Genomic DNA, 21,560 nt, shown 5'->3' on the forward strand with positions numbered 1-21,560 from the left:
CTGATCAAGACACTGATATTGGGAGCACAAGATCAGTCATGGACCGAATATGGGGAAGAATTATCCACACTGCAGAAGGTTCCCAAATTGGCCCCCACTCCTTAGACACCCTACTATGACAATAAAGACCAACCCTTATTGCCTATGAAGCTTCAAACTGCATGAGGAAGCCACCATCTCCATCTTCCCACTACACCCAAGGGTACCAGTAATTGACGACGTCAAATGGTATCTTCTACATCCCATATTATGTTCAGTTTGTTTTCCATTGCTAAAGAGTACTATGGCAGCCTCTGACAACTAGCAAACAGCTGTTTTTTTAGACACAATTGTAGGTAAATGGGTTTTTTGAAGCCCAAGTGTTTGAGCAGAACCGATTCAGAACAGTGTCTATCATTGAAATCCAACTTGCCATTTCTCTGTCCTTTTCCTTTAACCATCACTCACCACAAGCACACAAACATCGCCAGGAAATTATCAACTAATATGTAGAATCAGCGCTGGTATTGAAATTTTAAAAGAAACACATGATCAAAAATTGTCTTGGACTTTTATTTTGTAACAAGAATTTGCTCTTTGGTACTTTAACCTCTAAAAAAGTCTGTAATTTTGTCCATATAGGTTTGCGAGGCAAGCAGTGCGCTGTTATAAGGACACCATAACTGCCATACCTGCAGTTTTGCAAAATGCAGTAAGCCATTTCAACACCAAATATCCTCTCCTACAAGAATTTGGAAAGGATTTCTGTGACTTGGACCTTGAATTTTGGACAATTGGTGACCAGTGCATTAAACCAACATGCAACATTGACATAGATTCATGCTTGACTGTTGAAAATTCAACTGGCGAGACTGTGGACACGTCAAGACCAAGGTGAAATTTACATCACTTTTCAATAAATAAGTAAAAAGCCTGTGATTAATGGTTTATTGTCAGTAAAATGTCTTGTTTGTTGTTCGTTAATTTCTTATTACTCTTCAAGGAGCATATGGCGGCAACAACACCTCGCCAGCGGACCCGGTTTTGAGCGGCCTCACCCCACCCCCTCAGTTGGGCCCATGTGGTTCCAATGTCCTTTGCCTCGCTCTCTAGTGTTCTTTTACAAGTCTGCTTTGGTCTCCTAACTCTCCTCTTCCCTGAGGATTCCAGTCAAGTGCCTACCTGACAATGGTGTCAGCTGGTTTGCGCAGGGTGTGTCCTATCCAGCCTCATTTGTGCTTTTTGATGTCTTGGCTAGTGGCATTCCGCTCCACCATCCTTGCTAAAACTGAAAATAGACCCAAATGACTTCACCTCTCCGGGCTTCCTTCCTCTAAAAGACAGACTTAAATTTAATAAATGCATTTTCATGCATAAAATACTGACGGGTAAAATAACGCCAAGACTCTCTCAACTATTTTCCTCCAATAACTCTAGAAAATCTCTAAAACTGAATATTCCCATTCCTATTCTAGACCTTTTTAAATCAAGTTTGAAATACTCAGGAAGCGTGCTATGGAACAGCCTACCTCTCCATCTTAAGCAATTGAACTCCCTGAACTGCTTTCGATGCCATCTATCTAAATACTTTCAAGGAGTACAGATGAGGCCTCAAGAGATTCCTCTTAACTCCAGTAAACCTCGTAAATATATAGATATACATGTATCCATATTTTTTCTTAACCACCATATTCGCCTTCTGAGGGCTAAATGGAAAAAGTCATTTTCTTGCTTATTTTGCCTCTCGTAAATAAAGAATTGTCATTGCTGACAATACTCCCCAGATACATGAAGCGGTCTGTTTCCAGGATGTTCTCTCCTTGAAAGTGGATCATGAGTTCCTGCTTTTTGTTGATCTTAATCACTTTGGTCTTCTTTCCGTTGACCTTTAAGCCAGTCTTCTCTAATTCCTCTGCTTACTTACTCAGTTTGGTTTGTGCGTGTTGTTGCCGATGAGATAGAGACTAATGTCATCTGCAAAGTCCAGATCCACTAGCAGTTTGGTGAAGGTCCACTGGATACCGGGGTTGTTGTCTTGGGTTGTCTTGCGCATGATCCAGTATATGACAATGAGAACGATTGTTAGGGATAATATTCAACCCTGTCTTACGCTGGTCTTCATTACTAAAGGCTCAACGAGTCTGCCGTTATGAATAACTTGGCAGTACGATCGAGTCTTGATAATGTTTATGAGGTTAGGTGGAATGCCAAAGTGGATCATCAAGTTATATAAAGGGAGGATTGGCACTCAGTAGACTGCTCAATAATGACACAGAGGGTGGCAATGTGGTCAGTGCATGACCTATCCAAAAATGTCTAGTGTACAGAAAAATGTCAAGATGTCATTATTCCTACAAAAAAAAAAGAAAGACTTGCAGGATAACTATTAAAAGATTCATCGAATTTCTTCTTGCAGACAATGCCTGAATGAGCGTTTAGCTGGCTGTGATGTCGTGTCCCGTTCCGAAGCTGTATATAAAATATGGCACGACATCGAGATCTTCACCATGCAGTATGGTCTGAACATCACCTGGAGCAGCTGGAGCAGGGATTCAGATATTATGTCTACAATGCTTATTATGAAATACATAAGCAAGTTAGAGATTTCCCTGCGCAATCCAAAGTGGAATCTCCTGGATATCTGCTGGTATTTTGATGATTTGAAAGGGATACAGGATGCTTTGGCTGATCTTGACAGTTTTCTTCTCAAATCAGTGCTTGAGCGCCCCATCCGTGCCCTTGAACGTTCTCTAGCTTCAGGTTGCAAGGATCAAGGTAAAGCTGTCAGGCTGCTTTCTTCAATGAAAAGAATGAATAATTACTGATTTCCTATAATTACTATATTCTATAAAATCCTGTTACTTAGCTTAGAGAGAGAGAGAGAGAAAAGGCATTTTCTATTTTGTGTTCTTTGACATAGATTATGTAAGGAAACAGGATGCCAAGTACAAGGCTTGAGAGTTTATAAATGTTTTTTGCCAAAAGTGCAAGCATTTCTATGCTTACACTAAGAATTATGCAGTTGTGAACATGTGTAGCAAGAAAAGTTGTGATGAAGATGTGTTATCATTAATCATTTCATTATTTTTTCACTACATGGGCTATGTTCTTATTTGTTTTCTCTCTGATGTGCCATGTGAAATACAAAAATGTACAGTCAGTTGTAATCTTTTTGACACCATATACAAACTGTGAACAGCAAAACATTTTATTTATTTCCAGATATCCTTGGGGTGATTCTCGATCTTCCAGCCAAAGGCAAGTTCAGTTTATAAGATAAGATAAAATAAGAATTTAATTATCCCAGAGGGTAATAAGATGCAGCTCTGGAAGTTTGAAAGCACAACAACAAAGCAACAACACCACAATAAACTCTCATACAATCATGGTTCAGGCTTAAAATATGATCTACGTTCATTTGCATGTTCTTAGTATGGCAGAAACAATGAAGGACAGCCTTAATTTGCTGGTTCTACATGCAGGTACACAGAATAAACTAGTGTCTTGCAAATTAATGTCATTCTGCTTTATGCACCATGAGTCATTTATAATTTGCTGTTTGTTGCTTTTGTAGAAGATGAAAGGTGTCCACAAGAACTGCAAGCTGAGTTGATATTTGCACTGGTACGGTCAGTTTTTGCTGGTTTTCAGCCAATGGATGCACGCGAACAACTTTGCGAGTAAGTTGTATGAAATATTTAACATGCAACTTTACCAAGGAACTTTTACTGTCTTTGACCATTTCATTTCAAACACCTTTTTTCTGAGAGTATTACACCTGCAATGCTTTAGTTTTTATCCTGTTTCATCAATTTCACAATGTGATTCATAAAGTAAGATTTGTTTTCCTACAGGACTTTGGAAAGGCTGAGCTCAGTCAATGTGACTGCATGCTCACTGGGGTTCCAAAAACAAGTTGAGCTGCTGAAAATTTTTATTGGAAATTTGGGTGAGAACATGTGCTCCCCACCATTTTACTGCAGCCTTGAGAAGGCTCAGCAGTGTGTATCAGAAATGGTAGCTGTTGTTCAGGGCATTGGAACCTCATCATCAAAGAATACAGTGTGCAGGTACTGGTTTTCTGAGCACATTGTCTTGCATGGATATAATTCCCTTAATACTTTGCTTTTTTAAAATGCATGGCCATATTGTGTACATAGGTGCACACCCAAAAAATACACATATAGATGATCCTTGGCATAGGTGAGTCTTGACAAGATGTTTTTAATAGTCTGAACCTACCTAATTTCATTGCCTACCTTAAATACATGGTCAGAACACTTACTTTTGCCTACAGCTGGACAAAATCATCAAGCACAAGCCTTTTTTGTACGCTATTGTCATTGAGATTAAGATTTCTCGCTCTCTTTCACACACACATAAGCAAATATGGTGTAGAAAGCAGTCACAAAGTTGAATAGAAATTTAGCAAAAAGAAAAAAAAGCAAAGCATGAATGCCACTAAAAAAATAAATAGATATATACAAGTGTAAAACACAATCTGAAATTGTCTTGTTTTTCCAACAGGCCATCTAGATCAAAGGTTATACATTTTTAGCAGCTTCTCATAATTTTAAAATTAAAGTTTTTAAAGACATTTATTTCTAAAAATTTATTTTCGTGTATATCTTCAGTATCTTGTTGATTTCATTGTTTCCTCAGTTCCTTGAACACATTTGACCAGTGTGTAGCACACGTCAGTTTCCAATGTGATAACATCATAGCAACAAAAATTGAATCATCAGTAGCAAGTGTTAGAGAACTGGCAGTGAGCATCTGTAGTGAGGAAGACCCAACTCCTTCACCTGATACTTGCAAGGCAGAGATAGAAGATGGGTGCAAACAGGTAGATGCCCGGAAATGCAGCAGAAAGCAGATGTTGGCTCTGATGTCACCTCTCATTGACAATAGAAGACACTGCAGGTGAGATATAGTCACCAAACCTGGTATTTGCATTTTTTTCCTGTGAAATTTGTTACATTCCGTAATTTTAGATAATGGCAACTATATGATGGTATTGTTTTTCAGCTTTGTTAAAGGCTGTCTTTGTAGATATATTACAAAATGTGTTTATAAATGCATGTTTGTATGCATGTATTTGAGTATTACATCTGTAGTAAAAGGTGACTTAGAGCCCAGCTGAATTCCAGTGTTGGCAGCCCTGGTCAGTAGTACTGATTAGTGCGCAAGTTTGTGTTGTCCAGAAGGGATGGAGGAGATAGGGAAAAGAAGAGGTTCGTACCCAACCTCCCACTTGGTGGACCCTCCAGCAAACGGATGCCATTATAAAAATGCAACCAGGCCTATGGCTTCTCTGTGCATGAAATGTGCGTGAGCATGTGCCATGTGGAAGGTGACCCAGTTGCATAAATATTTGTTCATATTAAATACAGTTTTTCATTACACTGTTTTTCCCATTGTAGAGCTCTTGCATACACAGAGGACTGCTATAATCGCATGAGCAAGGCTTGCAATAAGGGAAATTCACAGTTCAATGGATTTTCAGTACGATTTCCTCCAGCAGTAATACAAGGTCTGCAAGAGCAAAGAAAGTGTAAGGATCCACAGATCTATACCCCTGCTCTTGTGGATTGCACAGTAAACTGCAATGTTTCCCAGGCAACAATCTGCATTACCACTTTGGAATTGGAACTGAGAAACTTTGATCCTTTAGGAGCTGATGATGCATGCTCGTGAGTTCAATAGAAATGTGTTCTTGTAGTCACTTATTCCCATTTGGTCATTCTATTTTCATTATTTCTGCAAGAATAATATGGTCCTATTTCACATTTGACTAAATATCAGTGTGCTTATAAAGCTTTATTAATATTGGGAACCTTTAACAGATATATTTTACATAAACCCTCCTGGAAAAGATAGCTTCCAGTGCACCAATGGACCTTATAAGTTGGGGTTGTTTTTTTTTTGAGTGTCTCTTGAGTAATCTAGACTGTTTTATGGAGCTTGATGTTGTGATATATTTAACAATATGGGTGTTATAATATTGTGCCACACAGATTCATCAGGGTAGCTCGCCAGTGCCTAGACAGTCAAACATCTAACTGCTCTGATGACATCAGCAAACCTCTGTACAGTCGTTTGGATAGTGTACTGGAGTACTTCTCTGACATTTCAAGTTCCTGCAAGGACTTTTCCTCATGCCTCAGTGATCTAACTACGCTTTCAGCCAAAATCCTGGCAGCTGGTGGTAACTTGGCAGCTAATGCCAGCCAAGTGCTAGACAATGTGGGTGAGGTCAGTCTGGATTTGCTGTGTGCCCAAGCCAGCACAGTTTGGCAGTGTGTCAGCACCAAGATAAGTTTGCTGTCTTCAGACCAATACAGACTGGTGCAGCCTATCATTGATCCTTTGAGGAAGCTGCATGATGACCAGTGTGATGCCACAGGTTAACCATTTTCCATATGGTTCAGTAATTCTTTTATAATTTTGCAAAATATGAATACAAAGGATTCTTTCAACTTATTGGAGTTTAGTAATATCCTGTTATTTAATAGAAAGAAAACATATTTTCTATTTCTGTATTTTCTTTGAAATAGATTATGTAAGGAAACGGGATGCCAAGTACGATATGTCCAGTGATTTTTAGGGGGTTATCAATGTTTTTTTGCCAAAAGGGCACATATTTCAGATACTTTTATAAGAATTATGTCAAAACTGTCAACACATGGGTAGAGAAGTGGTAATGAAGATGCATTATCACTGTTATGTCATCTTTTTTTGACTGTATGTTATTGCAGTGAAATTGCGATGTTATCATTGCAATGGTGCGGTGCTTGATGGCACAAATAACAAGAATGATAAGTGCAGCAATGATAGAGCATGTGGACAAAAACAGACGGTAATATTTGCTATCATAGATTTTCATTATTTGCTGGAAGAAAACTTCAGTGGTTTTGCTTGCCTTGAAGAGTTTAAAAATATCTAAGCTTAAGCTAGTAATTTTCTCTCAGAAATGTTTTGCACGTATTAAACTCGTGTTTTGTTTTCTGGTCTAGGCGTTGCCCTAATTATGAGCTAAGTTTCAGTTGCAACCTTGTGGTGAAAAAGAGACTCAGAAAGTAATTAGATGTGAGATGCAAAACTATACACATTAGTTATCTTTAGATGGATAGCAACTGGTTTTGGTTTTTTGGCTGCTACATGAAAGGTTATATTGTGATGATATTTATCAACTGAGGTGCATTGAGTATTTTGAAGGAGACGGTAATGAAACGTCAGCTAACTATAGATTAATAATAATTGATTCTGCTTTCTTGTCTGGTCAGGCTAAATACATAGAAAAGTATGAATTACTGTGATATTTTTCAACAGAGATGCTATGAATATTTTGAAGAAAAAGAGAGTAAAGATGGCGCAACAGATATTCTCGTATATCGTGGGTGCATGGAGCCTCAGGAGTGTCAGGAAAGAAAAGGTCAGAATGGATTTTATTGTTGCTCATCAGAACATTGCAATGATGGAGAGTATGAAGACAAGGATCCTGTTCCAGGTAAATACATATTTATATTTTTTTGCTCTCTCAATACTCATTAAGTTACAAGAGAATCAGTAACTGATCTACATGTTGTGATTTAATATCAGGCATTTGTATTGTTTCTTATGGTTGTGCAATTGTTGTCTTGAAGTAATGATCAGCAAAATAATGCAAGTGTGTCCTTTGGTACCTAGAGATGATATGCGGTATTTCAAAAGAACACCGGCTGCTTTATTTCAGGTTCAGTTCTAGGTTTTTGTACCTTTCAGTGCTTTACATCGAGATATCTGGTAGTTTTTTTTCAAGAAGAATTCTTAACAACTAGACTACCATCATCCTCATCTATCATAATGAAGTGTCATGTTGGACTGTTTCAAAAGACACTGAAAGAAGTATCAATAAAACTGTGTCATTTGCACAAAACGTGCAGAATCGCTATAAGCAGAATTTCTCTTTCAGTTAATGATTTACATTTCCAGCATAAAAGATGACAATGCTATATGCTGCAGTATTGTATGAAGCACTTTTTATCACTTTTTGAAGGATACAAAGGTTTATTTTTTTATTGGTTTTTTATTCTTGTTTTTGTTTTTTTGCAGAGCTAGATTCCTGCTATGATAGAGATGCAGTGAAGTGTGCATTCAACTACATTTGGGCTCTTATTCGCCAAAACACAGTTCCCTGCAGGCATGTATTTATCGCTGGACTGATTTGATGGCTTTAAGCATATAATTAAAGTTGCTCTTCTGTTGCTCAGATACTCTGAAGACTAACAATCTTTTTTCAATGCCTTCAAGAGATTATTTTGACTGACATGACAGGTAACAGTAACACACACAAAAATAACTAGTAAAAGTAAATAATATTAAAAATAGTTTTGAGAAAATACTGCTTTCTTTCTCCCTTGCAGATCTGCACTGGCGAACCTGCAGTGTGTGGCCACCTACACTCAGGCCTGTGACAAAGACAAGGGATTGCATGAAGCAGCCACTCAGCTCATGCTTACCCTGGCACAGAGCACTTGTATATCGGGCCCCTTGTCACCAGAATGCCACCCGCTTGCATTGCTTTCCATGAATGCCATTCTGACTAATGCCTACTCTGCTGACTCAGCATGCATGTAAGTTTTGGATATAACTTTTGTGTGTGTTTTCAATAGTTATTTCATGGTTACATGGATGGCAAGACATGACCATAGACCATATGTTTTACAGAAAAATAGCAAAAGAACAAAGTAGACAAAAAACCCCAATCGCCCAGTGTGTCCAAAATGTGAATGTCGTGATTTTTTTTAAATAGACAAATGAACTTTGAAGGATTTTTACTTACATGCATACCTTGCTGTAAATTAAAATGTGAATCCCATTGTTAGTTTGGTGTGCAGAGTAATGTAATCTTGTAGTACTATGAGCAGATAGCTATATTTGTACAGTATCAAGTAAACTCTGTGACACAAGCCAAAAAAGCTGATGAATGCTTATCTTGGTTATTGTACTGATGAAAAAAGATGGTGGCTGAACAATTTGGTATGCACGTCACTTGAAGCTAATCTCTAAGTTCTCAGTGCATACTTTAATGTAATAATGATGTTATTGTCTGTTAATTATAACATTTCTGTGATTTCCTTTTGCATTTCTTTGCCTTCTTGCTTGAGGCACCCACTATATTCCTGCTTTTCTGCATTTGTGATTTCCTAACCCATTGTTTGCCTGCAGTTCTTGCAGAGATCTGTATCATTGCCCTTGACTGTTAACCCTTGCCAATGGCCTTTTTTTTTTCTCTCGTTCTCTCTCTCTCTGTCATTCCACTTTACTGATGACTTCTGTAATAGTCGTTTGTGAAAGTCACCAGCAGATGTTTTTACATTTTAATTCAGTATAGTAATTTCTGCCTGCAAGGTAGTATGGAACCAGCTATTTGATCTCTGATCAAGACTCTACTGATATTGATTAATCTGCTTTTGAACAGATTGTCTGAACGTTCGATCTAAAGCAGTGGTTCTTAACCGGGGTTCGATCGAACCCTAGGGGTTCAGTGAGTCGGTCTCAGGGGTTCGGCGGAGCCTCCACCACGGAGGTCAAGACACACCCGCAATTCGTGATGACACTAAAGAAGGGTTCGATGAATGTGCATATGAAACTAAAGAAGGGTTCGGTGAATGTGCATATGAAACTTTGAGGTACCGAACCGGTACCTCAAAAAAGGTTAAGAACCACTGATCTAAAGTATATGGTCATAAAATCTTTGTGAAAATGTTGACATTTTGCTGAAGAGTAATTCTGGTTTTCTCTTCATCAAAAAATCCACAGATTTGTGTATTACGTACTGTACTTGCTATTTTTATCTTAGTGTTGTACTGTATTACTTGCTATTTGTATCTTAGTGCTCTATTGTATTACTTGCTATTTGATCTAATTATTGTGTGTGCCTGTGCATATTGCCTTAGAATTATGAGCTCTAAACATCATTTTATATTTTTGTATGTTTGTTAGTCCTTGAGCCTCCTTTGATGATTTGGTAAAAACTATATAAAGTTGTTGTTATTATTATTTCTTTGGTTTTTATACAAAAAGGGATGTGAATACTACTTGCAAAAAGTAACTTATATCTTGGAATGTTACAGAGCATGGCAACAGGCAAATCAAAGCCTCACCGTTCTTGAGGCACATAAAACATGCACAGCACTGGATCTTGTGGCCATTCGAGAGTCCTTGTCATTTGCTTCTGTCATCACTTACACATTCTGCCACCCTGGGGACTGTATAATGTCAAATTCTTCAGTATCTGCTGAAGCAGGAAACAGTGGACAGGATGGAGAAGGCACAAACGCTGGCAGTGGTGGTAAACCCACGACAGTTGCCAGCGTAGACTGTGACTACTATGGTGCCTCAAAATGTGGACGAGATGCTTTGTACAGGTTGGAAGGAATTGACAGCTCCAATTCTGAGCAAATCTGCAAGTGAGTTTTATCTATCAAGGAAATTTTAAGTTAGGAAGGAAAAGGAATTTATTGGTGGCTCTGATTGAAGGGCATACCTGTGATCAACATATTTCTACTACTGGCCAAAGACTGTGAGATTGCATGAACAAGTAATCGGTGGATGTTTCCATAACATCTCCATGAGCACATGAATGTCTAGTTGTTTATGTCAATGGACATTCATTTCCAGGCAGTGTACACATCGTTTTGCTTTAATAACGTCATTTCCAGCCTAATAGTTTGTCTGACTTTCCCTTCATGCTATGTTCACTCTGCTGTATTATCATTTACAAAATTGTTTGCTATGTGCTGCTGGCTTTGTTGGTATTTAAACTCATGGGACCTAATGTATGACATTGCTATCCAGACACAAGAACACAACATACTTTACACTTGACACTTAAGTCTTCGATCAAATTTTACCAAAAGTCTCTTTCGGTATAATTCACCAGTTGATGGTAGAATTTTGCTTAGTTTGCAACTCTTTTTTCTTATGATTTGCAGTGACGTGAAAGCTAATGCAACCTGCGCAGTCAAAATCCTTGAGAACTGTGAGCTAGAGTCTCCTTGCCTTAAAAAACTTCTCTTACAAGTGCAAGAAGTCACAAAGGAAAAGTGTGGTGAAAAGTTTTTTAACCCACCTGCTGAGTCTGACAACAGTAATCATACCAGCACAAGTCAAAGTAATGAACATAGCTATCACAAGGACAATATTTGTACTTGTATCATTTGTTGGAAAAATTAGTAATTTTCTTTTCATATAAAAAGACAGCTGTACTGGTCAATGTCTACACTGATTATTATAGATTGAATGCTTTACAGTCTGCTACTGTTGTCTGATTTTCTTAAGATAGTTATTCATTTCAAATTACAAGACATCAATTTACCAAGCTGAAGTGGTTTGCTGTTTTGTGGTTTTTATGAAGGTCGTATATATATATATGTGCATTTCTTTTGGTTAGATGCCACCTGCAAACCAAGGGTAATGTGTAATCTGGAGCGAGCCATGGAGTGTATTGACGAATTTTCCACAAAGGTGAATGACACTACAGAATTATGCAGGTGAGAAGTCCTTGAGTTCTGTACTTTTTTTTCTACACTGAGTTTGATATATTGACCACCGTCATACAAGATAGGATGCAGTGGTTATTTTTTAAATATGTCACATACATCTGCTTATTTAGCAGACATTTTAAAGTTCTTTAACAGGCAAATCGGAATGAAATTGCAATAAGTCACACATATAATAACAAGCAAAAAAAAGTGCACCAAATTTTCATGGTAAAAAATAACAACCAAACACACCTGAATGGCTTAAGTCTTGTGTAAAGAAGAATGCTTAAGTTCAAATCCTATTTGCAGGAAGTTACAGTTGGCTGTCCAGTGCCGCAAAGAAAATGTGGCCTCATGTCGATCTCTGCAGAGCATTCTGACAGAGCCATACTTCAAGGACTATCGTGCTGTGCTGCAACAATGTCCAGATGTGAACCTTAATCCAAATCCTCCACAAGACGTCTATTCAAGGGCTAGTGTTTGTGTGCAGACCATCCTTCAAGACATATATGATGGCATTGGTGCCAATTATGAGCCAGAAGATGTCTTTTGTGGTGCTACAGCTTCTCTCGGTCTCTGTGATTTCACTGTGCCTGATTTAAATAACAACAGCACACTGGGGAAATTTAGGGACCATTTCAGTCTCATTTCAAAAGACCTATGTACATTCAGTGACCCCTCCAAAGAGCCTGGTACAGTGTTTTGTTCCTATACAATTTTACAAACTAACATTTTACTTTATCAAATCCCAGGAGGTTTGAAAGATTTGAACAAAAATGTGTTTGTAATGCACTGGCTTGCATTTTTACATGTTAATTTTTGAGATTAAATATTCTGGAGATTATAATAGTTTTTACAAGTAATGCAAAATCTTTGACAACTTAATATGTAACCCACTTTTGTTTGCCTTTTCATTTTTTTAATGGTTCGTTTATTCTCAGCAAAATTTGAAGAAACTTTAGTTTGTTGCTGCTCACACCTCTATTAACTTTCCTTCTTGACGGCTGCAGGCAGCAGAGAAAAGAGAGAGAATGGAAGCTCAAACTGGGATCTTGCATTTGCTTTAGTCACTGTTTTGAGGTCCAACTTCTTTTCCGTCATTCCTCTGGAACAGCGCCCAGACATATGCAAGTGAGTTGTTATGCTCCCCATTTCAGTCGCTAAAATAATTTCAGTTTTAGCCATTACAAAACAATGCAATGTAATACATTACAATACATGACCATACAACTTAACCTGTGCAGCTGTGGAGTACACCCACACCCACACACAATTTCTTGTCACTCCTTAATTGGTACTGGAGGTACCAGTCATAAAGGAGACACAATGCAATGCAGCAGAAGTGAACATGCCAGTGGGATGTATTGCACCTCTGAAGAATGTCCCCCATAGATCATCACCACCTAAACAAGTGCACATTCAAATAACCCATCACACTAATACCAAAAAGACCCTCATACACTCATAAATCAACATACACACCAAACATTGAGAAACTATATGGTTATTGCCTTACAAAATATGTCAATAAACAAAAACCTGAAGTCAGATTAAATAGATGATTGTTTTCTTTTCACATATTTAGAAATAAAGGCTAATAGAGATGCAGTTACTTTGCTCCATCTTAGAAAAGCTTAGTTTGTTCAGATGATTTTGTAATCCTTTGTTCGCAGCAGATGGTGTATGCTGCAGATAATGATGTGGCGTACATTGCACTAATTTGACACTGAACACCTTTGTTTTACAACACATGACCACTATATTGTACTTCATGTTATTTGTTTTCTTACTGCAGGCGAGTAAACAAAGGACTGAAGTTACTCGATTCCTACATAGAAAACATCACTCAAATAGCGCTAACCAGAAGCTCTCAGATATTTCTTCAACGCATTCAGTCTGAAGGCTGGAATCAGTTTTTCACCTATTGTTCAGAGCTGGACTGGGAGCAATCTGGCTGCCGACCAGACTATTTCCAGACATGTATGAAGCCCTTCTGGAAGATATCTGCCCTTGCTCTCACAGAAAATGGCACCCTTTGCCGGTAGGATTTTGTTGTCAAGATCTCTAGGATAGTAAACAGATTATGAGCTGTCATGTTTACTTGTATTTGCTGATCTGATGCAAACAGCAATGTACAACATCCCATGTGCTGCACAGGTGCACAAGAATGTGTTTGTTTCCATGCATCCTTGTTCCTAAAGCTTTCGTTATTCATATGTCACATAATGTCTAATAAAAATTATGACTTGTTATCCTTTTAGGTTAAATCTTTAACATTCTGCAAATTATTTTTTATAATTAACATCAGTTATATTTAATATTTAATATTAATATCATCAAAGTTATTTTTAAATGAGCAAATAAGGAAGAAAAGATTTTTGCTGCTTTGACAGGAGAGCCTCCTATGCATTGCAATGCATTGCTAAGTTCTCAAATGGCTGCGACATGTCAGTAACAAGGGTGGTGGAAACAGCAAGGCTTCAAGTTCAAGGTGTTGTTGGTAACATCTGTCCAAACCTGACCCTGGGGCTGTTCTGTCCATCCAAGTATTCACTGATAAACAACTTCACATGCAGCTACAGCAGTGCCCAGACATGTCTCAGCAGTGTCAACACCAATGCTATAGACAGACGATTTGACAGCTATTGCTCGTAAGTTGACATTAATCTTTGTGCCATTTGCAGCCATGTTCTCCTGTGCTTAAGGACAGAGCTAGTGGTAGGGAGGAGGCTGGGGAAGTGGCGGTGGTTGATTGCATCTACATCAAAGTCTTAATTCTTGATCTGTTAAGCATACTCAAAAACAGAACCATTTAAGAATATTATTTTCGGAAAAGCAGAAAGAAGACAGTGAATTTGTATCAGCTTTCATATTTCCAGCTAATTCTTTCGTTAAGTTGGTATAATATCGAAAGTTTTAAGCCCCTTAGCCTTCAGGACTTATTAGCAGTGAACTGTAAGTGGTTTGTCATGCTCATGGCATGCAAAAAAAAGGAGCCCAAGAACCCAGTCCTCCCCTTCTGTTTTTTTTTTTTTTATCCTTTATGATAAATCATGCAACAGGTTATGGAGCTTCTCCCCTGTTGGAAATGGATTTATCACCATTTAAGGAAACACAGCCAAAATTATATATTTAATTTTTAATATAGATAAAAAAGGGAAAACGCAGCATTATTTTTGCACTTTCTGACAGTTGGAATTTTACACAATTTTGTTTTAAGAGAAACAATAGCGTCATGTGAATGCCCCAGTTTATGTTGATGGGTATGCATTGGAGGTGTGTGTGTGTGTTTTGGCATGTGCATCCATACATATATATTTGCCTGTTTGCATTATTTGTTTTTCAGTAATCTGGACAAATCACTATCATGTGCTAAGAATGGTTTGGAAGGCTGCTTGCAGTCACAGGTAGACACTGCTGCTGTAACTTTAAGCAGCAAAAAAAACTTGAACACAGAGCTTTCCTACTGCAAGTCTAGCACCGGACTGGCCAATTACAGCAGTGTCTGCATTGCACGAGAACCATGCTCTGTCATAGGTGCTGTTGAACACTTTGAAAATGCTGAAGTCAGTGACTGTAGGTAAGTTGAATGAACCAACAGGGGTGTGTATGGGTGTGTGTGCAGATGTCAACACTTATTTGTATTTGTATTTATGTGTGTATACATGTAGGTGTATGTGTGTGTGTGTTATATACACCTTTCTAAGTGTGTGGGATGTGTAGTTGCGCACATTGTGTGTGTGAGAGAGAGCAAGAGAGAAGAGTGATAATCTTCATAGTAGCAAATTTAAGAGCAAAGTTTTTAAATCATGCTTCCGGTTGCCATCTCAATGACATAAAATATTTTGTTTGCATTTAAGATCCTTGGCAAGCATCAGAACCAGTTTTGAGAGTTCTCTTCAAAACTGCAACAACACGCAAGCAATGATTTTTGCCTCCGGTCTGTTTCTTGGGTGCTTCATGAGATTTCAGCAGCAGTGTCCATCACAATTCCAAAATCTGCCTATAATAACTTCAGAACTTTCCGAAGCCAAAATCACCTTGGTGAAAAACCTTTTTGATGCTCTGGTTACTTCACGCAGTAAAAGTGCTGTTTGCAAGGCGTTCTATGACTATTTGGAATCTGTGTCAAACATAACTGGACGAATAGGATCTCCAGTTGCTGCACTAGAAGATGAACATGGCTACCTTCGGCAAGTCCTTGATGATTTCTGCCCAGGAGGTTTGTCCAAGCAGCACTTTCTGTCACTATGTACTTTCCATCTGTTGGTGTATGTTTGTGGTTCGCGTGGATACATCTGCATTATTCTGTGCATGTGTGTGTGTGTGACGTGAGGAGGAAGTGAAAGATGATCCAGATACTGTCAATGTCAGTGTGCTAATCCTTTTGGGCACATGGAGGGAGTAAGGGCATAAGACACTGATGTAACAGTCTTGAATTCTGTAAATAAAAATTTTTTTGAGTTTAATGAGCTAAGTGGAGTGGCAAACCTTTTGTGAACATACATTTTCCTGACTGCTACAGACAAAACAGGTGACTCTCTACCGCAACCTGATGGCTGTCAACTGTATACAGCTGCTCTCTTTGTGGTAGAGGAACTGATCTGGCCTCTTAGCAGCTCTGGCATGCCCACTGCAGATAACCAAGAGGCTTGCAGGTTTGCTTTATGCCTATCCATGTATTTGCTTTTATATGCATGTTTGTTCCTCTTTGCACAGGTATGAGTTAACAGAGTGGGAGAAAAGAGTAGCAGATGCAGGGAGCAACACAAACTATAGACAGAGTAGAGAAGTACACATAAATCTTAGGCACAGCATTCTGCTTAAAAAGGTGTTTTAAGTAGCTTTAAGGGCATATAGAATTGTGTTAATGGGATGTGTCTACCTGATATCAAATCTGTTTTAATGGCTATCTATTGGACCTTATTTCTTTGCAGACGATGGAAAGAACAGTATGTGCGGATAGCTGTGAACAAATACATGGCCAGATGTGACAGAAGTATCAATGATTTGTTTGGTGACATCATTGAGCTTTCCTCCCGTCATGTTGCTGCCAGTGAGATGTGCGAGACGACCAGCACCTGCATCGTCGCTGAGGCGTTTTATTTCATCAACCAGTTTTCTGTAGCTGTTACCAGTTACTCAATTGATAACAACACTGTCACACTTTGTCTGTAAGCTTGTTTAATTTAGCTTTTTTTTTTTTTTACTCTATCCTTATTCTTAATTTTAGATTATATGCTTTATGCCTCTTGTATTTTTATAGAAATTGCTAATTGTTGTCATTGTATAGTAGTATTAATATGCCTTGAATCCATTCATAGTTTTACAGAAGATACAACATCATAGGTATCTTATTAATCTTAAAGAATTTGAAGCATGGCATAGCTAGAATAAGAGATAAAGGGTTACACTGGCTCTAACCACTGAAATGTGTCTGGCCTGCTAGTACTTTATTAGTCATCTAGAAAGGTAAACGCAAGGCCGATACAGGAATTTTCAGTGTTGGGCTTGTACTTTCTGACTGTGCGGAGGAGGTGAGTTATGCCTGCGATAGTGAAGATGGGGGCAGTCAGTGCACCCTCTTTTCTGTCAGAAGAAGGCTTTACAACTCATGTGTCTATGACCCCCTCATGGCTGTCCCACCCACCTGATGGCAGAATTTGGATTTTTCTAGTGAGGGAACAGTTACAACTTGACCTTTTGCGTCTGCAGTTCCAGGTTCTCAAGCATGGGCAGTCCATGCCCTCTCCTTTTCCTGGAATGGGATGTTTGCTTTCGCCTATCCTCTGATGATCCTTCTGCTTTACATTCTGACCAAGCTCCAGGACTTAACAACCAGTTAGTTGCTTCTTGTAGCTCATGTGTGGTGGGAAAAAGATTGGTGTCAGATCTGGTCGACTTGGCCCTCGAAGTGCCTCAGGCTTTACCTCTTTACCTTCCTTGGTTTGCTCAAACAACCCGAGGCTTCCTCTTTTTCATCCTGCACCGTAGAAGCTGAAACTTCATATCTGGGTTTTGTCAGTGCAGCCATTTCCAGAAAGAGTTTCTTTAGTGAGCCAGTGGACTTTTCAATCTTGCTAGCCAACCTTTATTGAGAACAGCCGGCCACTCATTCCATTTTTCCCCATATAGAACCTGGCCTAGGTCTTGACATTCTTAAACTCCAATATTTATGAGCCTCAGTTGTTGTTGCTGTTTTGCAGGGTCGCGGAAAAGACGATTTTCCGATTGACCCTAGCTACTGCACCAAGAGTCAATACACTTTCAGCTGACCAAGATTTTCTGAAGTTCCGTGATAATGGTTCTGTATGGTTGATGACACATCAGGCCTTCCTGGCTAAGAATCTCAGCAACCTTGCAATTCAGTCCTTGCCAGTCTCTGGAAAGCATGATCCAGCTTGCTTGCAGGACCTAGTCTGGGTTCCCTATATGGACCTGAGTCAGTCACGATTAATTCAGCAGATCCAGCACTTTCTGCCCCTCATGGATGACGGTAAAAAGGTGTCTCCTCAAGCCCTGTCATCCTGGATTAATACAGTAATAAAAGATGCCTATGTCAATCTTTCAAAGCAGGCATCCAGGTTACTTGTGTGTTCCTACGACGTGCAAGTGATCACAACTAGCCTCGCCCTCCATCATTACACTGCCTTGTAAGACATAATGTCCCCAGTGGACTTGCGTTCTAATTCTACCTTTGGTCAATTCATTTTGAGACCCTGCTGTGCACACTGCTCCTCTGGCACTGTTGGGATCAATCTCGACAGTGAAACAGGTCACCATCTTACTGTCACTGGTAGGTTGCTGGCACTTCCCTCTGTCTGATTTATATTCTCCTATAGTCCTGTTATCTGGTACAGTCAAAGAAGAAATAAAATTCCGAGAGTAAATTCTCTTTCTTTAAGATTTACTTGATGATATGACACTGAGGCGCCCCGATCCCCCATAAGTTTGGGTGGAGTGTTTGTGGGAAAGAAAACTGCTGGACTTGCATTTGCCTTTATAGCAGTTAGAGGGCAGTAGCTCACTAGACCGGTAAAATGCTTGCACGCCAGGTACACCCTAGCCTTATGTCACTTTCGATGGTTAAAGAGCTAGCATAACCATTTATCGTCCATAATCTTGCCATCTATTAAGTCTCTAAAAAAGAGACTTTACTCTTAAAACTTTATTTATTTATGCAGAGTATACTGATTTGTAGCAGTGCACCTAATTCAGACTGATCCACTGCTACTGGCTCAGAAGCTAGCTGTTGTGGCTAGAATCATTTGAGATGTAGCTGAGATGTCTTGTTTGTAATGGATTATGGTAAAATGATTACATTTTGGGGTGCTTGCATCATAGCAGAAAATAACAAGATTTCTGAAACACTTTACATTTTCAGCAAGAAGTCTGAGGCGGAATCTCATGTGGGGGCTTTCACAGCAACATGCAAGGACTCAGAACGTGCCATTGTTTCTGCATCACTGGCCCAAGTGATGGGTTTGGTGACAGGAGTGTGTGATCAAGTGGTGCTTCCTCCCCAGCCTTTGTGCCCTGATATTCCTTTTACTCAACAGACCTGTCATGTGGTCAAAGCTCTTGTCTGCCTTGTGGAATCAAATTTGAAACTGCTAAGCCTGGACACCTTTATCTATAGTGACTGGTGCACGTAGGTGTTGAAGAAAACAAAAACTCCATTGTTTGATCAGTAGTAGAGCCATAGAATGCATAACATGGTGACAATAATCAGTGTCTCTGATTGCATGTAAACATATCTAAATCTTAAGCATGTAAAGAAAATTTACCCAGGGATTTGAAGACAAACAATTTGATGGAGATTGGAAAACTTAAAGTTTAGAGTGGAGTTCTCTTCAACAAGACCTTTTATAATAAACTTTATGTGAAAGCTAATATTTTACTGTTACTTGACGTCGGTTATAGTTTTACATGCATAAAATGAGACATAAGGGATAAAGGACACGATTATCAATAAATGCGCATTGCTGCATACTTTTTTCTGCTATTGGTCAGTACAGCACCTGTGAGATTTTAAGTGGGGTATGAAAACATTGCATTTTGTGGATGTGGAAACTCCGATCATTGAAAGATTGTTTTGTACGTTATTACTTTGATCTGTTGTGGTCACACTGATAATAATAAAAACAAAGCAAGTGCATAGATGATAAAGAAGGATATAGATGATACAAATGTAATTATTTCATGAAATGTCTAATGCAGTGTAGGTCAGCTGCAGGTGGTTTACTTCTTTTTTTTTTTTTTTGCTATTTTTCCAGGGCTACTCAACAAGCAATGAGTTGCATAGCATACAATACTAGTGGCTGTGATTCAAACGTAGAAGACATGAAAGCTGTTTCAAGCTCTCTGGATAATCTCCGCAAGCAGGCTGAAAATCGTTGCCCCTGGCTCACTCCTGACCTCTGTGGTGTCAGTCCACCTTGTCCTGCTGAATTTGCTGGTTGTGACATATACCTTCAGCTGGATCTTCTCAACAATCCCCTTGATGATGCCTGCAGGTTAGTTTTTACCTTTCTCTCTTCAAAGAGTGTGAAAAGCTCTGTGGGGTAGTTTTTGCTCCTTTCTTTTAACAAATTTGAGATGTTCTGAATGATACACGATCTTAGCAGCAAAAACTTTTCAACTATATGTGCATAATTTTAAAGCATTTATAATTTCTTTATAAACTAAAGTAAAAAAAAAATTATACATTAATCCATAAGTTTTATAATGTAGAACAAAGGTCATAGCTTCAAAACATTAATTTTATTTGGGAAAATCTTTTGTTTCTCTGCATAAATATTCTGAGACTCAATTCGCTTGTCTCTTTTAGCATCTTGGAAACAGCCTACAAATGCATGGATGACAATACACGTACATGCACACGAGCCCAACGTGCTGTGGTAGATGATAGCCTCAAGCGAAGTATGAAACTCATCCCATCTGTTACATGCAATGCAAATGCAACGGATCCAACATCCTGTTTTCTGCAAGCACGGGCAGCAACATGGCAACTACTGACCCATCCAAATGGAACTGCGAACAACTGTCAGATTCTTGTCAATGTTGCAGAATGCTTTAGTAGTAGAAATGTTACACTGCCATCAGCTTCACTTCAGGCCGCCCTGTTTCTGGATGGTGCCATTCGCAAGAGCCTCAGCAAATGTCAAGGGACAGGTAATTCAGTGACCTTACTAAAGAATGCTATGATAATCCCAAGAATGAAATATTAAGCCTGATCAAAGTATTGCATTTTAAATGCCACCAGAGCTTAGATAATTCTGTAGCCAGACTGATCAGTTTTCTTTTCAAAGCAAAAAGCAGATCCACGTCACAGCACCATTTGTCTTTGTTGTTCTAGGGAAGAGGATGCAAGTTCCCAAGAAAAAATTTCCACTGCAATTCTAGCTTTTAATTGTTGGTTGTGCTATCTAGTCTAATGTAAAACATTGCTTTGTGTTCTTTCTTTCTTCCATCTACTACACACCCGAACTTAGCCGACCTTGGAGTCAAAGGACTCTGCTTTTTCTGTGTTCTCTTTAGTGCATTGTTCAGCTTCAGATCGATTAGCTTCTCTGCCATTTGCCATGTGTGCTCTCTGTTCCACAACTGCTTCCATTCGCTGTTTTAATGTGCACTAGATGACACAAGTTTCATTGAACACCTACATGGGGCTGTAGTTCTTTCTCCTACACTTAAAATAAAGGAAATCAAATTGGTGGAATTTTGAGGTATGTGAGCCACTTGCCAGCAGACCATAACACCTACACAGTGCAGTGGTACTTCTGCTCTTATAATAGGGGACTTAACGAGAAAGTGTGTTGTTGCAGACCTATGCTCCTCGAGGAGTAACAAGGAATAAACTAAACGAGAAAGAGTATTTTGAGATATGTGAGCTACTTGACAGCGAATCAGAACACCTACATGATGCAAAAAGTACTTCTCCCTTACTCAAAACAACCAAAGGGAAGGAAGACCCCTTTAATGCTGTGGCAAACAGGGTGCAGGCACTGCAGTTTGCCTGCTTTTTAAACACAGGAATTTGGGTGCTACATC

At 38.9% G+C, this 21,560-nt stretch overlaps 1 protein-coding gene across 3 annotated transcripts in view; it reads left to right on the forward strand.

Annotated features, from left to right (window-relative positions):
• Positions 1 to 21,560, forward strand: part of LOC112563758 — a 64,921-nt gene that overhangs the window by 29,502 nt on the left and 13,859 nt on the right. For all 3 annotated transcript variants that reach the window (XM_025238061.1, XM_025238063.1, XM_025238062.1), the window contains 26 exons: positions 622 to 873; positions 2,396 to 2,754; positions 3,202 to 3,237; positions 3,554 to 3,659; positions 3,834 to 4,049; positions 4,642 to 4,902; positions 5,403 to 5,672; positions 5,997 to 6,385; positions 6,738 to 6,838; positions 7,312 to 7,489; positions 8,074 to 8,161; positions 8,385 to 8,594; positions 10,098 to 10,433; positions 10,959 to 11,137; positions 11,417 to 11,516; positions 11,817 to 12,199; positions 12,518 to 12,638; positions 13,303 to 13,548; positions 13,901 to 14,158; positions 14,854 to 15,087; positions 15,368 to 15,729; positions 16,033 to 16,165; positions 16,445 to 16,681; positions 18,892 to 19,158; positions 19,784 to 20,023; positions 20,338 to 20,681. In XM_025238061.1, coding sequence (XP_025093846.1) covers positions 622 to 873; positions 2,396 to 2,754; positions 3,202 to 3,237; positions 3,554 to 3,659; positions 3,834 to 4,049; positions 4,642 to 4,902; positions 5,403 to 5,672; positions 5,997 to 6,385; positions 6,738 to 6,838; positions 7,312 to 7,489; positions 8,074 to 8,161; positions 8,385 to 8,594; positions 10,098 to 10,433; positions 10,959 to 11,137; positions 11,417 to 11,516; positions 11,817 to 12,199; positions 12,518 to 12,638; positions 13,303 to 13,548; positions 13,901 to 14,158; positions 14,854 to 15,087; positions 15,368 to 15,729; positions 16,033 to 16,165; positions 16,445 to 16,681; positions 18,892 to 19,158; positions 19,784 to 20,023; positions 20,338 to 20,681 — 5,906 coding nt within the window. The remainder of the gene's footprint in view (positions 1 to 621; positions 874 to 2,395; positions 2,755 to 3,201; positions 3,238 to 3,553; positions 3,660 to 3,833; positions 4,050 to 4,641; positions 4,903 to 5,402; positions 5,673 to 5,996; positions 6,386 to 6,737; positions 6,839 to 7,311; positions 7,490 to 8,073; positions 8,162 to 8,384; positions 8,595 to 10,097; positions 10,434 to 10,958; positions 11,138 to 11,416; positions 11,517 to 11,816; positions 12,200 to 12,517; positions 12,639 to 13,302; positions 13,549 to 13,900; positions 14,159 to 14,853; positions 15,088 to 15,367; positions 15,730 to 16,032; positions 16,166 to 16,444; positions 16,682 to 18,891; positions 19,159 to 19,783; positions 20,024 to 20,337; positions 20,682 to 21,560) is intronic.

This window comes from Pomacea canaliculata, linkage group LG5 (genome assembly GCF_003073045.1).
Source record: "Pomacea canaliculata isolate SZHN2017 linkage group LG5, ASM307304v1, whole genome shotgun sequence".
Classification (NCBI taxonomy): domain Eukaryota; kingdom Metazoa; phylum Mollusca; class Gastropoda; order Architaenioglossa; family Ampullariidae; genus Pomacea; species Pomacea canaliculata.